The 17,453-nt window shown below is 39.6% G+C and overlaps 4 protein-coding genes and 1 non-coding gene across 11 annotated transcripts in view; 1 reads left to right on the forward strand and 4 right to left on the reverse strand.

The window, feature by feature from the left end:
• Positions 1-17,453, reverse strand: part of LOC134818438 (myosin heavy chain, clone 203-like) — a 192,939-nt gene that overhangs the window by 61,017 nt on the left and 114,469 nt on the right. The window lies entirely within an intron of this gene.
• Positions 1-17,453, reverse strand: part of LOC134817795 (glyoxal reductase-like) — a 30,466-nt gene that overhangs the window by 2,103 nt on the left and 10,910 nt on the right. Inside the window, exons 8-10 of the mRNA XM_063827126.1 lie at positions 12,551-12,622; positions 12,166-12,347; positions 11,376-11,469 (exon numbers count right to left, since the gene is read on the reverse strand). Of these exons, the coding sequence (XP_063683196.1) occupies positions 11,376-11,469; positions 12,166-12,347; positions 12,551-12,622 (348 nt within the window). The remainder of the gene's footprint in view (positions 1-11,375; positions 11,470-12,165; positions 12,348-12,550; positions 12,623-17,453) is intronic.
• LOC134818036 (uncharacterized) lies at positions 618-8,984 on the forward strand. Its single transcript, XM_063827446.1, has 6 exons — positions 618-669; positions 855-1,343; positions 1,843-2,268; positions 2,390-3,349; positions 3,522-3,665; positions 8,065-8,984. The coding sequence occupies exons 1-6, from the start codon at positions 618-620 to the stop codon at positions 8,982-8,984; spliced, it is 2,991 nt and encodes a 996-aa protein (XP_063683516.1).
• Trnat-ugu (transfer RNA threonine (anticodon UGU)) lies at positions 12,379-12,451 on the reverse strand. The gene has a single exon. It is a non-coding gene; the product is annotated as a tRNA-Thr (tRNA).
• On the reverse strand, positions 14,203-15,537 carry LOC134817796 (rhodopsin-like). Its single transcript, XM_063827127.1, has 2 exons — positions 15,396-15,537; positions 14,203-15,229 (listed from the first exon to the last, which is right to left on the reverse strand). The coding sequence occupies exons 1-2, from the start codon at positions 15,523-15,525 to the stop codon at positions 14,292-14,294; spliced, it is 1,068 nt and encodes a 355-aa protein (XP_063683197.1). The 5' UTR covers positions 15,526-15,537; the 3' UTR covers positions 14,203-14,291.

Here is a 17,453-nt window from a genome sequence, read left to right on the forward strand (position 1 = left end):
GCTCGCCCAAAAATTATCACGTGACTTTGGTTTTTTATGGTTTTGCAGCCGAACAAAACGGTTTTACATGAACCCTAATCCTCTATATAACCCCGAAACTATCCATAACCCTAACAAAAACTCTAACCCTTCGTGTTTTACTAGCCTGTCACGTGACCAGTTTTTGCCAATAACTCTCCAGGCCGGAAGCATTTTTACCCTACGTCATGGGGGTTGATTCGGAATCAGCGTCCTAAAATACACCGAATCAAAGTACTTTCAGTTTCATGCCATCAGGACACAAGAATTTTCTCAAAATTTGGGCGAGCGATTTAGTGCCAGTGGGAGCGGTACTGTCCACCCTTTTATAAAGTTTCACCGTTGACCGTAGTCTCCTTCGCCGTAGTGTTCGCCACCGTACTGTCCTTTAGAAATTTTTGGAAACATCTAAATACTTTTGACTCGTGTTCTGATAATTTTATACTTAGAAGGGGTTGATCAAACCAGTCAGCGTTTACGCCAGTTTTTGGCTGTACGATAGATAATCTTTCAAAAGTTTCTTGTTTCCTGTTTTCTATTAACTAAAAAAATTTCAATTACCTTAGCTTCTGGTGAACAGATAAGAACAGAGATAAGAGATGATTCTGATCTTCATATTTGTTATCACAGTTGTCACAAATACAGTTAAAGGTATGCTATAACACAAATAATAAAATATTTTAAAATGTTTTATTTTCTGCAAACTCGAAAAACTTTGTCATGAATATTACAAACGCGTAAAACCAATATTACTGAAGCGTTGAACCTGGCGTGAGATATGCTAATCATAGATACCTGATACAAGTATAACTGTAAACTTAGCATTGTCCTCTCAGGTAAGTTCCTATTAAAACTAACAGGTGATGATGACGTCACAGCCCTGTTTATAGACGGTGTTCCACGAAATATTACCAGCACAGGTTTTACAGAAGAAGTGGTAATCTCAGAAGACTTCATGCCTCGTCTCATAGCTATAAGAGCTTCCAATGCTCCTCATCTTAATAATCAGAATGTCATCGAATACACTGCTGGGATACTAGCATCACTGACAAATGAAGATGGAGACGATATCATAGTGACAGATGGTAAATGGAGATGTTCTGCGGTGTTAGAGCCAGGCTGGGAGAGAGTGATGTTTCGAGAAAGTTCTGACAACTGGAGTGATGCTGCAACACTAGCACAACATGGACAAGGAGTATGGTCCAATATTTCAAAGTACGTTGGGAGTATCTCCCATGAAGCTATGTGGATCTGGGACAGTGAAAGTGAAAGTGAAACTGTGTACTGTAGGAGGAGAGTTACACATCTTAAATACTCAGACCAGGGTGAGTACAATTGAGGGGGGGGGATGGCGGATTGTTTCTTACACAATCTGTTATATAAAGCTATAGCAGACAGCACACTGTTCTCGTTACCCTCTCAACTCGGTTGCATTTTCACTTCCAGGTCGGCTGCATGCTCTATTGTTCTACGGTTATTAGACAATAGCAATGGATTTCCTTGTTCAACTGCATGATAACAATACGTGCACTCGATTAAAGCACTGAGCACGATGAGAGCTATTCACTGCCACAGTAGAACGGTTATATCTGGTGGTAGAGCAAATACATGTCATAGGTTGCAGGCTAGGGAACAAATAGTGCTGGCTCTACAATATTCCAACAGGCACTATTTATTATATTTATTATATATATTATACTATATATTATAGGCTTAATCTAAATTCGGGGGACGTGGCCGGATGGTCGTCAAAATGAGAGTATTAGAACTATACTAGGGAAGTTAAACGATTTGTAAAAAATCACCACTTAACTAACTTCGCAGATATAAGAGAGATGCTAGTTGGTCAGATATTGCCCGTAAATGCTGAACAATCCGGCACAAAGCAAGACGACGAGCTGATAAATGGTGCTCAAAACGCTGTAGATCTGAACACCAAGACCTCCTCGAGGGCAGTAGCTGGATCTGACGGCGTAATGTGGTTGAAGCTGACTCTTGGTCACGTGTACTGTGTAAATCAAATAGCCTGGTACATGTCTGAAAGTCAACTTCAACGCAGTTGGATTTGTACAGAGACAGAGTGTATCTGCCAGGATGACGGTTGTAAGGGATTCTCCTTGACTTTCAACATTGTGGGACAGACTCCAGACGGACTCCCCTCAAGGTCCAACTGTAAATACGGGAACACGGCGAAGATACAGAGAGTTATTGGGGATGGTGGTATTGTAGTGTTCGAGATGACCATCGAAGGTTTGAATATTTACATTCACGATGATTTTGAGAAAATAAAAATGTTGACTCATTGAAATGAGTTATATGAAATTAAAAGTCCTGTAGGAAATTCATTTTTAATTTTCGTCTCTGCTTTCAGGATTGTGTCCTTCTGGGACCTTTTTGGATAACGCAACTGACCAATGTAAAAATTGTTCATCTGGGACGTTCAAAGAAGAAGTTGGGTTACAAAATCAGTGTTCTGAATGTGAAGCAGGAAAATTCAGTGCTGCTGGATCAGCAACATGTTGTGAAGCAGGAAAATACAGTGCTGCCGGATCTGCAACATGTTTTGACTGTGAAGCAGGAACGTTCGGTGCTGCTGGATCTGCAACATGTTCTGACTGTGAAGCGGGAAAGTACAGTGCTGCTGGATCTGCAACATGTTCTAACTGTAAAGCAGGAACGTTCAGTGCTGCTGGATCTGCAACATGTTCTGAATGTGAAGCGGGAAAGTACAGTGCTGCTGGATCTGCAACATGTTCTGACTGTGAAGCAGGAACGTTCAGTGCTGCTGGATCTGCAACATGTTCTGACTGTGAAGCGGGAAAGTACAGTGCTGCTGGATCTGCAACATGTTCTGACTGTGAAGCGGGAAAGTACAGTTCTGCTGGATCTGCAACATGTTCTGACTGTGAAGCGGGAAAGTACAGTGCTGCTGGATCTGCAACATGTTCTGACTGTGAAGCGGGAAAGTTCAGTACTGCTGGATCTGCAACATGTTCTGACTGTGAAGCAGGAAAATACAGTTCTGCTGGATCTGCAATCTGTACTGATTGTGAAGCAGGAAAATTCAGTGCTGCTGGATCTGCAACATGTTCTGACTGTGAAGCAGGAAAGTTCAGTGCTGCTGGATCTGCAACATGTTCTGACTGTGAAGCAGGAACGTTCAGTACTGCTGGATCTGCAACATGTTCTGACTGTGAAGCAGGAAAGTACAGTGCTGCTGGATCTACAACATGCTCTGACTGTGAAGCAGGAAAGTACAGTTCTGCTGGATCTGCAATCTGTACTGATTGTGAAATTGGACTGAAGGCAAACGCTGAGAAAACAAGATGTGGTAAGAGAAGATATACTTCTTTGACATTTCTTTCAAAATTTTTGAAGGCGTTAATCCCATCCAGAAAACATACCAAAATTTGACAAGACAGCCAGGCTTAAAATTAACGCCAACTAACTAGGAGGAGAAGTGGGGGGAACTAAACGTCAACTAAACTAGACAATCACTTCAGATCCGTGTCCAGCGGGTACCTACAAAGACAGTTCAATGGAAAACTGCCGAAAATGTCCTGGAAACACATACAGTGTATCAAGTGCCGGTAAATGTAATGCTTGTCCTCACGGATCTCATGCGAGCGAAGACCGGACAACATGTGGTAAGTTTATTATTTTGGTCTTGAATTTATTAAAAAAAGGTTGGAATTTCCAAACAATTTTTGACGGCTGTTCACCTATAAAATAATAGACCTCCCCCCCCCCACCCCCCTTCCACATCTAAACGATCCATAACTTTTCCTTGACAACAGATATATCGCAATCCAGCAGAACGTTCATCAAACGTTTATATTCCTTACATATCTTAACATTGTGTTATAACACAATAAACAAAGGAGTTGCTTGTGCTCCATATCTAGCAAGTTCTATGTATTATCATAACTTCTAATTCTAAATATTTACAATATTTATGAATAGTAATATGAGTCTGTACAGTCTAAGGTTAAAATCAAGTTAAATCTCTATTTTACAGTTGGGGAAACAAATGTCGGTGAAAAAAAGTCACGTGACAGCAGTCAGCGTTTTATTGAGTTTCAAAAAAGTAAAGGAATAAATATGCTGCTCGAACAGTTATAATATTTGGAATCAGTTTAAATTGTTTGGCTCAACGTCAAGTCTTAGGGTATACCCTGGTATCCATTTTCTGAAAACAAAATAACGTCAAGTCTTGCGGTATAATGTAACAAAAACAATAAAATGGGACTGCTGAGCAAAGTGGTCTGGGGTACCAGCATTGGTCTCAGAAAACAAGTACTAGTGAGGTCTGCGTTAGTTAAATAATGCCTGATCAGCTATCCTTAACAAGAAGTCATCACGTTCTATGACTAACGAAATGTAATTGATTGATTTGTTTAATAGGTCTGTTACTGTTTGTATCAAGTTCCTGTCGCTGTAAGTAGCCACCCGTCTGTTAGCTAGAAAAAACAGAAGTCTGCCATGTGACGAGTCATCTGACCGGTCATGTGACCACGTAGTCTAGGGCCTGTCGTGATATCATGGATCGCTTAGGTTCCACCAGGATCTGGTAGTCCTCATAATTCTGCGGCCTCTATGTGTCGTCATCTCGCACAACTCCGAAAAACCGTTGTGAGTTTGGCATGTGAAAATTTGCAGCCCTCCAGACATCGATTGGGTTAACGAGTTGTCGTACGTCACCTCAAGATCGGGTGACAGGGGGCTGAACAGGCCAGAACCCAATTGATTGGGTCTGAGGTCACGTGATTATGAGCCTGAGGTCACGTGACTATGACGTCACCAGAGCTCGTTCTCCGTTTCCCGCTCTTTGGACCAGGTGAGCTTGCATGCTTGTGAAAGTGGGTGTAAGTACAGCTGTACTGTAGTTACATCCAATTACCCCTAATAGAACGAAGATTTATTTTCTGACAGAAAGCTAGAAATTTACCAACATATCGACTTTGTTCAAAATTTATTTTGATGACCACTCCTGACCTAAAATTGCACGAGAAATCGATTAAACTTGGTTTCGGAACTCAACAATGCTTCCTTATGCCTTAAAATCCATTTTTATCGATACAATAAACATTTTGATCCTGTGGATTAATTAGTAACAGGTAACAAATGCACAGAAAAAACCATCGCACTTACATTACATTCTTAACGGGTCGATTTCGAGTGACCAATAATCGTCGTGATGATATTTATACGTCATGCGTTCCTGATCATCATCAGCAATCAAGAGACAGGAGCGGCGATTGCTTTAAATCAACAGTTTACGTTATTTTTGTGAATTCGACCCCTGTTTTAACGGTTATCACACTTTGTAATCGAATGTATTGGGGATAGCTTTACAAATAAGAGGACCAGTAAATATTTTTTGTGACGTAAACTAGAACATACACTCAAACTAGAACATTCTAAAAGATCGATTATTACGCTAAAACCCTGCTGTAAACAGCTTACCAAATTGGCCACTGTGTATGTGCTTGTAGTCATATTATATATACTAGCAGGAACCCGTCTAACCCTAAAGTGGTGTCAAGACTCAAGAGACTAAAATAATTATTACCTATTTAAATCGCGTTTTGACACCACTTGGGGGTCCAAATTTTGGGCTGTAAAACTCCTATTTCTTGGCCAATTTTTTATTTTTTCATGCTGATTTGAAGGCCATTAAAGCATTTGACCCAGTCAAAAAAGTTTCAGTTGTATATCTTTTACGTTTTTTGCGGAAAGTCGTGTTAAAGTTGATGCCGTGGTGTCAGTAAAATGGCACGGATAAATAAATATATATATATCGTCTCGCTTTATATATAGTAAGATGTGTGAAAAGATGCCGATTATACTTCCAGATTATTTCTCGAATAAATTCATCAGTTACTTTATAAAATAAATCATTATATTATTTTTTAAAGTAGTTGTCTTTTCCATTTATATTATACCAATCGCCGACTCACTTTTTCCAATTAGCCTCACCAGCGCAACGTGAATTTTATTAGAAATCGTTGGATTTGCAAAGTGCTAGTAACAATCGGGGATCGGATGGCCACATTTTTAAATTCAAAAAATTCCTAGGTAGTAGGTTTACGAAAATTGAAAAAACAGACACTTAAAAAAGCTGCCCAACTGAAATTGCACAAATTGCATTACAATACAAAGATATCATTGGAAATAACCGTCGCGTCATTCTAACAACTCATTCCTCATTTAACTGCCACCTAACACAAGGTTTTTATGGGCCATTTGTTAGCCCCAAGCGTTTTGGTCCCTCATTCCTGCCACTCAGCATTGCCTACTGTAAAGTAGAAATTTTTCTAAGATAATAGAGAAACTGACCTTGTCTCACTAAATTCAACCACTTACCATAATTAAAATACTAACAACCAAATAAAGTTTTTTAAATAATTATATACAATCACCAAAAATATTTCCTCAAGTTTACTTCTAGCTAACTAATTCGTGGTTTAAGCTCTTATTTTATTTATGATTAAAGGAATGTAAAATAAAACTTTTCGTTTCATTGAAAACTTTTCGTTTCATTGTTTATACATATAACTGATAAGACAATTGCAGCAGTATCATTCACAATTTTTCGATTAACCGTTCAAAGGTTGATAAGTGTGATTAGATTTTATAAAATTCCGATTTTCTTTAGCGTTTAAAAAAATTCCGAATCTTATGGAAGTAAGAATTTCCATTGTGTCTTATCGAAAGTGAGTGAGAGAAACACTTGTGGCAATTTTATTTACTGGTCCTCTTATTTGTAAAGCTATCCCCAATACATTCAATTACAAAGTGTGATAACCGTTAAAACAGGGGTCGAATTCACAAAAATAACGTAAACCGTTGATTTAAAGCAATCGCTGCTCCTGTCTCTTGATTGCTGATGATGATCAGGAACGCATGACGTATAAATATCATCACGACGATTATTGGTCACTCGAAATTGACCCGTTAAGAATGTAATGTAAGTGCGATGGTTTTTTCTGTGCATTTGTTACCTGTTACTAATTAATCCACAGGATCAAAATGTTTATTGTATCGATAAAAATGGATTTTAAGGCATAAGGAAGCATTGTTGAGTTCCGAAACCAAGTTTAATCGATTTCTCGTGCAATTTTAGGTCAGGAGTGGTCATCAAAATAAATTTTGAACAAAGTCGATATTTTGGTAAATTTCTAGCTTTCTGTCAGAAAATAAATCTTCGTTCTATTAGGGGTAATTGGATGTAACTACAGTACAGCTGTACTTACACCCACTTTCACAAGCATGCAAGCTCACCTGGTCCAAAGAGCGGGAAACGGAGAACGAGCTCTGGTGACGTCATAGTCATGTGACCTCAGGCTCATAATCACGTGACCTCAGACCCAATCAATTGGGTTCTGGCCTGTTCAGCCCCCTGTCACCCGATCTTGAGGTGACGTACGACAACTCGTTAACCCAATCGATGTCTGGAGGGCTGCAAATTTTCACATGCCAAACTCACAACGGTTTTTCGGAGTTGTGCGAGATGACGACACATAGAGGCCGCAGAATTATGAGGACTACCAGATCCTGGTGGAACCTAAGCGATCCATGATATCACGACAGGCCCTACACGTAGTCGTGGTGCTATTGGCTGATACAGACGCCCGCCCGCATGCTAATTGATCAGTATACTTATCCGCTACATTATACTGTAACATCCGGCCCGGAACCAGGAAGCCTCATTAAGCTGTGAGATCTGAGCATGTTAATCACCGGAGAATTTGATCACGTGACGTAGTTGAGTAGCACTCAATTAACCGTTGGAGCCTGGGGCTACATGACTCATGTCCTGTGTTTGGGGTGTCGCCTCAATACTGGCTTGGTAGCATAAATACAGGCATTACAAGAGAACCAATCATCTAGTTCTCACTTACACTTTTTACTTTCATCGCAGTTTTAGCTAAATTTGTATTATTTGGTGCTTGGAATACTTTTTGGGATCCCAACAATATCTTGAAACTCCGACTACAACAAGTTTAGCAACATATCCAAGTTCAGCTACCACCTTCAACTCAGAAGTTAACTTCCTTGACCACCTCAACACAACAGAAGTAATGATTCTCACGGAGATGAAGCCAATTGGACTCCTCAACTCGGAGAACAAGCTCGAGCTGAGCTATCTAGAGCACAATCTTCACATCGTGGCTGAAACCTTTGTTGTACTTAAGGAGATCAGTAGGTGCCAGTTTGGTTCCGTCCACTTAGCGACCCACATCAGCAACGGAACAATGGTGGCTATAAAGTTCATCCCTACTAACGTGGTAAAGTGTTTCAACAACAAGAGTATTCTGGAGAGAACGTGTAACCTGCAGGAGATGGATGTTGTGGTGGGGAAGCTACCAGCAGAGTTCGTCTACGGAACAGTGTGCCAGTCTCCGGAGATTATACGGTACGAGGCTTGTTTTGTGGACCAGGGCTGCTGGGCTCTGGTTATGGAGTATCCTGTGGGCTTCTCTGTGCTCAGAGACCACGTGATATCACATGGTCCTCTAGACCTCGCCTCTCTCTGCAAGATCACCAGACAACTGGTTACTGCCATGAACACGTGCGTTATCAACGGAGTAGACCACAGAGACCTCTCCCAAGATAATATCCTCTACAACCCGGACACAAAGCAGATAAAAGTAATCGGTCTGGGACACGCTGCCACACTCCACAACAAGGAGCCTTACAAAACCCCCACCAACTCCAGCAACCTGCCTCCTGAAGCCAAGAAGTACGGTGTTTGTAGTCCTCTTCAAACCATGGTCTGGAAGTTTGGCTCCATCTTGAACTTCTGTATGATGGGAGCAGGTAGATTGAGCAGGATGAGTCCTCCCTCAGCAGTGAGCAGTAAGAATCCTATTGAGTTTATTGTAAGGAGGTGTTTGGACAAGGATCCAAGGAACAGGATATTGTTTAGTCATCTCAAGAAACATATCAACCAGCATCTCTGAAGTTTTACTGTGATTTTTGCGGACATTTTACTGAAGTTTTACTATTTACGAAGGTTGTGATATTAGGGATACAAAAACGAGCAGTTTTTGGACTTCTCTAAGTAGTCAAAATAGTATAAAAGCTGATGTAACAGTGATTAACATTGATTCTTTTGAATTTAAGATAAGATTGAATTTATGTTTTTGAATGTATTGATTGTATTTGTATTTATATGAAGTTTAATTAATTATTGTGATTAATTTAAAATAAAAATCCAGTTTGTTTTATTTGGTTCATGTCCTGCGAAAGTTTGTAAAGTGACACCGATATGTTACACCGACTGATAACTTGAATTGTATTGTTATGTTATAACAAATACAATAATTCAATACAAAAACAATATCAACCATAATTCAAGGTCACGAGTTCATTATAAAACAGTGTCCTGATTAAAAGTGTTCCTGAAATTTATCCCTTCAACCATACTTGTGGCAGTCGTGTCTGTGGTGAGTGCAACTGGGTGATTACCTGAGAACATCGGTCTTTGTTGATTTGGCAGAGAAAAAGGTTGGCATAGTCCGTTACCTGATAAAACTCCTCTAGAATTAAAATTGGTATTAGATCCTCTCATCTTACTGGCACTCCCATAAAATATAATCCTCTTTGCAAGATCCTGAACGTACTTTCCGAATCTTCTGTTGGATACAGTGTACAATATTGGGTTGCCGCCGACATTAAGAAATGTAAAGTGAAATGCTATGAGGCTCAGCGCAGGGGACACCTCAACTCCTTGACCATTGAGGAAGGCAAATACCAAATAAGGAGTCACACTACAGATGAAGAGACCAGATAAAAGGGAAGTAGTGAACAAACCCCTAAAGTTTACTGAACTGTTAGGATTGTGTCTTTTCTTTTGTCTATAAGCGACCAACAGTAAAATCAAGTTGAAAACTGTGATGAGGACAAGGGGGATTAAATGCTGCAGAATTATCACCGTATTAAACAGAAGGGCCGCATTTTGGTTTGTATAAATAGTAGACATGCATTTAGCGCTACTAGGTACAAACACATAATTAGACTTGTAGCCCAAAGAGATCACTGGACCAGCCATCGAGAATATCCAGATAAGTATAATAGCTAGATGAACAGACCTCCTTGAAACTACATGGAAAGGGGCAATCATTCTGAGTCTGTATGCTGTTATTGCCAGGACAATGAGGCTGTTTGCACCACCAGAGATGAACGGCAGATGAGCGCTGATGAAGCAATAGATGTCACCCATAATATACCTCCCAGCGAAGTAGGTGACAGTGATAGGTATCACCACCACCAAAGTGGAAATGATATCCGCCACTGCCAGGTTCCTTACCAGTACAATGGAGATCCGGTCTAGTTGTATCGCGTTATACCGGATAGAGGAGTAAACGACGAGGCCGTTTCCAATCACTCCCATTATTCCCATCAGTATGCAGTATGTTGCTAGTGGCACCACTTGTGCTGTGCTCAGCGTCAACTCGAGCATTGCTATTAATCTTATAAAGATTTGTTCAGATTAAAAATATAATTTTAGATAAGATTGATTGCAACGAGCGTAAGAAGTAATCTTAAAATCAAATAATAGGCATTTCGTGGTTAGGGGTCGTTCAAATATTACTTAATCACTTTTTCGGCCAATTTGTAACCTCCACTCCCCTCCGTTATCAGTTTTACACATAGCTATTGTGCTAAAATTACTCTAGAGTAATCATTTAGAAACCCCCTCCCTGGCCCTCCTCCTCAGTGATTACGTAATATGTAAACGACCCCTTATGCAAATACCACCATATTATGTCCCTCGATACGAACACACAAACTGAGTGAATGTTCTAATAGAACAATGTTCTAATAGAAGGTGCAGTAAATGTTACTGGAATTGGATCTCCCAATCTACTGGCACTCCCACAAAATGCAAGATAAGTACACCAAGATTCTGAACATACTTTCCGAGTCTTCTGTTGGTTACAGTGTACAATATTGCGTTGCCGCCGACATTAAGAAATGTAAAGCAAAATGAAGGTTTTAGTAGAAGCTGCAGTCAATGTTATTCAAATCGAAGTGCTTTAAGCAAACGAACGCCTAAAAAAACCGTATTCCTTGACGTTGGGACCATATTATGTTTCAAGGGTCTCTACATTTCGGCAAAAGTTTCTCTATAAGATTAAGTGTAAATTATACGATTTGTCGAGACAAATATGACATGATAGTTTGCACAGGTGGTCCAATTTGTCGGCCACACTATCGTACGATCTATTATCAATCAACCAGCTGTCGTTGATGTATCTTGGGATTTCTTAGCTCACTTGAGCTAAAATAACATGTTCACAATGTCTTCAGACGTGTAAGTTCATTAATATAATTACAATAACACGAACCTACGCCATGCTGGATTATCCACCGTAGTATTATCTGGCCAGGAGCCTTCCTATACTTTTTAGATAAGGATATTATGACAGGGTCTTCAACACACTGAAATAAAATGTTGATTTATTATTGAAAATATCAGTACATGCTGTACCTTACAAGACATATTTATGGCTGCCTAATTAACCCAAGTAAGTAAGACTTTCATGTTAGAACATACATGTATTTTAATGCAAATTTAAGCTGTATTGCTTGACATTCAATTCGTCATTGGTGTGATGATAATTTGTCCCAAGATGCCAGAATTTATTTAATTATTTTACTTGATATTACTTTTTAGAAACAAAATAAAGCAGTGAAGGCACAGTCATTGAAATAAGCTAAAAGATAATGCGACAGATTCTATTACGACGACCGAAATTTTGGCGGTCCGAAAATATGGCGAAATTTTCGGAAAACCGCCACATTTCGTACGTTATAAATATGTCTTGTAAGGTATATTATATGAGTAATATAAGGAATGCATGGTTTTTGTATGTCGCGCGTTTAAATATAATACTATCCGCCGCGCGCCGCGCCGTGAAAAAACAATGAAGTTGCAAATACTGTATGGTATTCAAAGCTGCTGATTGCCGTTCGGCGTAACGCGTTACATATAGTATTCCTTATCGCTAACTACGGCCGATCAAGGTTAAAACTATTGGCGATAGTCTTGTGATAGACCATCGCACGATCACAAAACTCATCGGCCAATAATACAAGTATAACAAGTAAGATTATTTGGGAAGGATTGTAACAAACCTTGATAAAGCAAAATCCTTGCATTCTGATAGAGTTATATCTGCAGATATCGACTAAGCTTTTCCTATACAGATAAGGATGGAATTCAGCTTGCAACATAGCTGGAATTACAGCACATCGTCGGAGCAAATATTCAAGTTGTTCCGTACTAAATTTGTACGCCCCGATATCTCTTATCTTGCCTAGAGTAACGTTTAGAGTAAAGGTAAAAATAGCCCCCGGCGAGAATTGAACTCGCGACCCCTGGTTTACAAGACCAGTGCTCTAGCCACTGAGCTACGGAGGCTTCGGGTTCTCACAAAACATAATATTTATAATCGTGCTAGAATATTCTGTAATAAAATTAAGTTGAGTACAACTGACTCCGACTTCTGAAGAATCGTACCTGCGTTATATAGGTCTTCTAGGGCTCTGTAACAGTCCAACATGGCATCGCCCGGGTCGATATTCATTGAATCTGAAATTAACATCATTTCAATAAAACTGATTGTGAGGCGCTAATCAATGGTCCATTCGATTTTGACTAGAGTTCCCCCAAAAGCCCACCTTCTATTTTAGTTTGACTAGCTGAAGCACGGCTACTATATTAAAAAGCGTTTCCAACAACCGTGATGATATTCAAAAGTGACTGGCTTCGTTGGCTAGCTGCAGTTGTCCTGAGCACGCCCTGCCAAACTCACCAAAACGTAACGTACGTGGTCTCTGCGCAGAAATGTGTCGTACAGAAAAGTCTCTGCGCAGAAAAGTGCCAGATGTTTTAAGTGCGAACACTTGTTTTAAGAAGTTTACTTGATTTTACTTTTGGTTTGTACAAGTAAGACAGCTATATAAAATGTGGTGATAAGAATAGCGTCTCACAATAAAAGTGGTTCAAACATCCTCGATCATCTTCTTATAAAGTTTGTCATATTTTCTGTTAGTTATTCCCATCCATTCTTGATCGTCAAAACATACGTCCTCGTCAAAACATCCATCTTTAACTTTCCGCAGTCACTCCTATCCACAGGTTGAACTGTAGACTTTTGTTACATGTATGAGACTTTAATGTGAAAGTGGTATCATATGACACAACAAGCCTTGCAGCTGTATCTAGCCCATTTCTAGGTCAGTTAAATTCAACTGATGGATCACATCACTAATTATACGTCTCCCTGGGGTCCGGGACTCTAGGGCGTAAGACTCTAGGGCGTGAGACTTTAGGGCGGCGCCCTAACCCTAACCATCACCCTAACCCTAACCCTTATCCTAACCCTAACCCTAACCCTAACCCTAACCCTAACCCAAACCCTAACCCTAACCCTAACCCTAACCCTAACCCTAACCCTAAGACCCTAGAGTCTTACGCCCTAGAGTCTTACGCCCTAGAGTCCGGACCCCCTCTAGTCATATATTCCTGTAACTTAAAATTCGGATTGAATCCTAGACTACTGGATGGAACCTTGATATAACGACAAGTAACGAGTAATGAGTAAGATTAGATATTGCTCTCTGGTCACGAAATCCTATGGATTCGTGGTTACAACATGGAATGAAATTTTTGAAAATGTTGGTACAAGACATTATTTAGGTACTGAAGGCAAATACTATGTCACCAATTATAGTAAACAGTAACACTTTACGTGTAGATCTTGACCTCCCTTACACTTTTGAGAAAAAAGAAATACAGATTTTAATTTTAGAAAAACCGAAATATTGCAAAACAATTCAAAAAGCCATCATAGCATCAAATACGATCATAACATTAATAAATGACGGTGACCAATTGGGTAAAATTGTACTAGAAATAAAACTTTGGAAAGTTAGGGCGGTATAAAACCTTAAAATGAAAAATCACAGAAACTTAAGATACGTCAGCGGCCATAATTCATTATGAAGTTAAGCTTTTTAATCAGCAAGACAGCAGATATGGAATATTTATCAAATTATTATTATACCCTTACAATTTTTCAAGATACAAGCGATAAAGGTTCAAATACAACTCAAATGCGATAAAGATTCTGCAAATACAACTCAAATGCGATAAAGATTCTGCAAATACAACTCAAATGCGATAAAAGTACTGCAAATACAACTCAAATGCGATAAAAGTACTGCAAATACAACTCAAATGCATGATTATCTACAGTTTACAGGACTGAATGATTTGTGGAAGCTTTCTTTACAATCTTACAACTGCTCGTCGTTGTAGAGCCCTCTTTTCCATCTCCTCCTTTACCTCCCTCACTATTCCTGCTTCCTCCACATCCCAGTAACCCGTTCAAGTACTCTCTGAACTTCACGTTAGAAATGTAGAGGACAAAGGGGTTGGTGACCGAGGCAATGGACAGGAAGAATGTGGGAATGAGGCACCAGAGCGGTTCGACCTCACCATTCCTACCTTTATAATACCCAGATAACTTTCCGATGTGAACTAAAATCATGGGGATATAGGATAGGAGGAAGCTCCAGCAAATTGTGGAGATCATCAGGCTGACACGACACTTCTGCTCCTTGGTTGCAGTTCTACTGTTCTCTAGCACTTTGGAGATAACTCGTCCTGTGTAGATATTAGCAGACATCAGGATAGCTAGTGGAAGAGCGACAAGGAACACTGTGTAGATCCACCAGATAGCCTTTAGGCCTTTTTCATTATGCTTTGGTTTCACCGCGCAAGATAACTTTGCGGTTATGAAGCACTCTTCTTTGTGTCCTAAAGCAGGAAAGATTATGCAAGGAGCAATAGCGACCACCACGCAAGCAGCAATAACCCAGTAGACCCTGGAGATTGGGTAAGTGCTGCGGACTTTAGGAGGCTTTTTGAGGAGCCATACCCTGAAAACCGTCCCGATTGCGTTAGTCAGGATGTTGTACACCATGATGGAGGTGGGCATGAAGTAGGCAGTGAAGGTACACCAGGCGTCTCCCAGCGTGTATTCATTACAGATGAGGGTGATGAGGATGGGGATGTAGAAGAATACCATGAGAAGGATATCACACACTGCGTTACTGTAGATCTGTGTCAGGTCTATTGCCTCCATCTTTACTGCTTTTCGAAATATGCTTCCATACAGAATCAGCACATTTCCTGAGGGCAGAGGAGATGATGCGAACAACGCTAAGTACATATTATTTTTAGTTTTTGAGATCATCTTTGGTCTATTTGAAAATACAAAATTATTATTGAATAATTAGGAGATGCCGATTTCGAAATGCAAAAGTTATTTATACAATTATAAAGCCTCAAGAAGTACCTGTTAAAGTAACAATTAAAATAAGTGAAGTCAGCACAATCAGGAAAATCCGGAGTCCTTCATCGATCCCGAGTTCCTTTTCCAGCGATACAACGTTTGAAGCTTGACAATGATCTTGATCTCCTCTCATGGCTGAATTTTTGTGTCTACAAAGTAAAGAGATTTAGTTTTAAATCTAATAAGCTTGGAGGTATAAAGCATTGTGACAACCAACATGAGTTTTGGAATAAAAAGATTAAGTAGATTACTGGGGACGAAATATCATGTATTGTCGACGTTTTGGCTTCATGCCTTTGTCATAGAAAGAAGGTTCAAAGGTTGAGATTGCTTTTTACAGTACACAATTATTCGTCCCTAGTAATCCATCATGATCGACCCACTCAAGAGAGCGAAAAAACAAAACTTTAAAAAAATCTAGTATCGAGGCAAACTAAATCCTTTGTCATTTTGATGACCTAAAACCAGGATCTTGCAAGCGTAGCAGATACCAACGGAATATGTCAGGAATGTGTTGGAAGCTTTTGATAGAATAAGTAATATGATCAGTTTTAGTTGACAAAATCTGTGCGTGGTTTGGATCAAACGAGGTATCATCTTTCACTGACGGCATAATGGCATTTATAAGGGACAATTCACTATAAAGTTGAGTAAAAAATAGCACGAGTCCAATGTTAACAAACGAAAACAAATGGAGAACATAGGACACAGATATTAACAAAAGAAACAAAGAATAAGATCTAAGAGTTGAGTCGTAATAACAAAAATGTTGTGTTCAACCTCACGGAATAGGACATATTTCAAACTTTAATTCTAATTAGTATCCATTTCTGTGATGTCACCTCAGTAGTACACATACTAAACTTCGAAAAGAGAACTTCGATTGTCGAACTAGAGTGCATTACCTTGACTCTAGTTCGACTGACGTACTGAAGTTCGAGAACTGCGACTTGAGAATACTACTCTTCAGAGTATGTGACTCGAGTGACACGAGTCACATACTCTGTGTGACTCACATATGTGACTCGAGTCACATACTCTGTAGGACTCACATATGTGACTCGAGTTTCACTGTCTTAATGATACATTTTAATGATGAAATATGAATGAGCTGTTAATGATAAACGAATAGAGGCCGTTGTTTTGAAATAACCGAAATTCCAACGCAAGCTCACATCAGAGATAAAATTAAACCAGCCAAAAGATTTCACAGCACATGCTGCGTGAACAGAACAATCTGCCTTATTTCACAACATATGCTGCGTGAACAGAACAATCTTCCTTTGTACCATAGTCTGGCTAAGGATGAACATAACAAAAGACAACTTGAACTATCATGCAAATCGTGTACTCCTGTGATCCACTACTTGCGGGGCCGTAGAGTAGAGGAACAATGCACTATTTCGCCAAACATCAGATCTACTACTACATATTAAAGAGGAGAGCAGTAGAGGGGGCAGCTGGCTCAACTGTATAATCTAGTAGTATAAAACTAATTAGAGCCATTACCATTGAGCTACATCAAGAAGCTACATCATTAACCTCAAGTGTAATGGAGTAATGGATCGTTAATAAAACTTTAAGACTTTCAGATAACTTTTTCTGCTGTATGTAGGAGAATGGAAACTCTGCAAAGCAGGTCACTCAATTCACCTATTTGGGTGCCAAAATTACATCAGATGGCAAGATTGATAAAGAAATAAGTGTCAGGATTGGAAAAGCAACTGGAGCTTTTAACCAACTCAACAACATTTGGAAGAATAAGAACATAAGCATTAACAACAAAGTGCGAATCTACATCGCAGCTGTTCTTACCATTCTGACCTATGGATGTGAGATATGGAACACGACTCAAGTGCAGACAAGAAGATTGGAGTCTTTCCATCAGTACTGCTTAAGAAGAATCCTGAGAGTGAGGTGGTTCCATCGAGTAAGTAATGAAGATGTTTTAAGAAGGGCATCAATAACTGCTCTTGCTGACATAATAACAACAAAACGGCTGCGTTGGTTTGGACATGTCAGTAGAATGCCTGAAGATCGGTTACCCAACTATTTACTTGA

This window comes from Bolinopsis microptera, chromosome 7, assembly GCF_026151205.1.
Source record: "Bolinopsis microptera isolate Bmic1 chromosome 7, MBARI_Bmic_1.0, whole genome shotgun sequence".
NCBI lineage: Eukaryota > Metazoa > Ctenophora > Tentaculata > Lobata > Bolinopsidae > Bolinopsis > Bolinopsis microptera.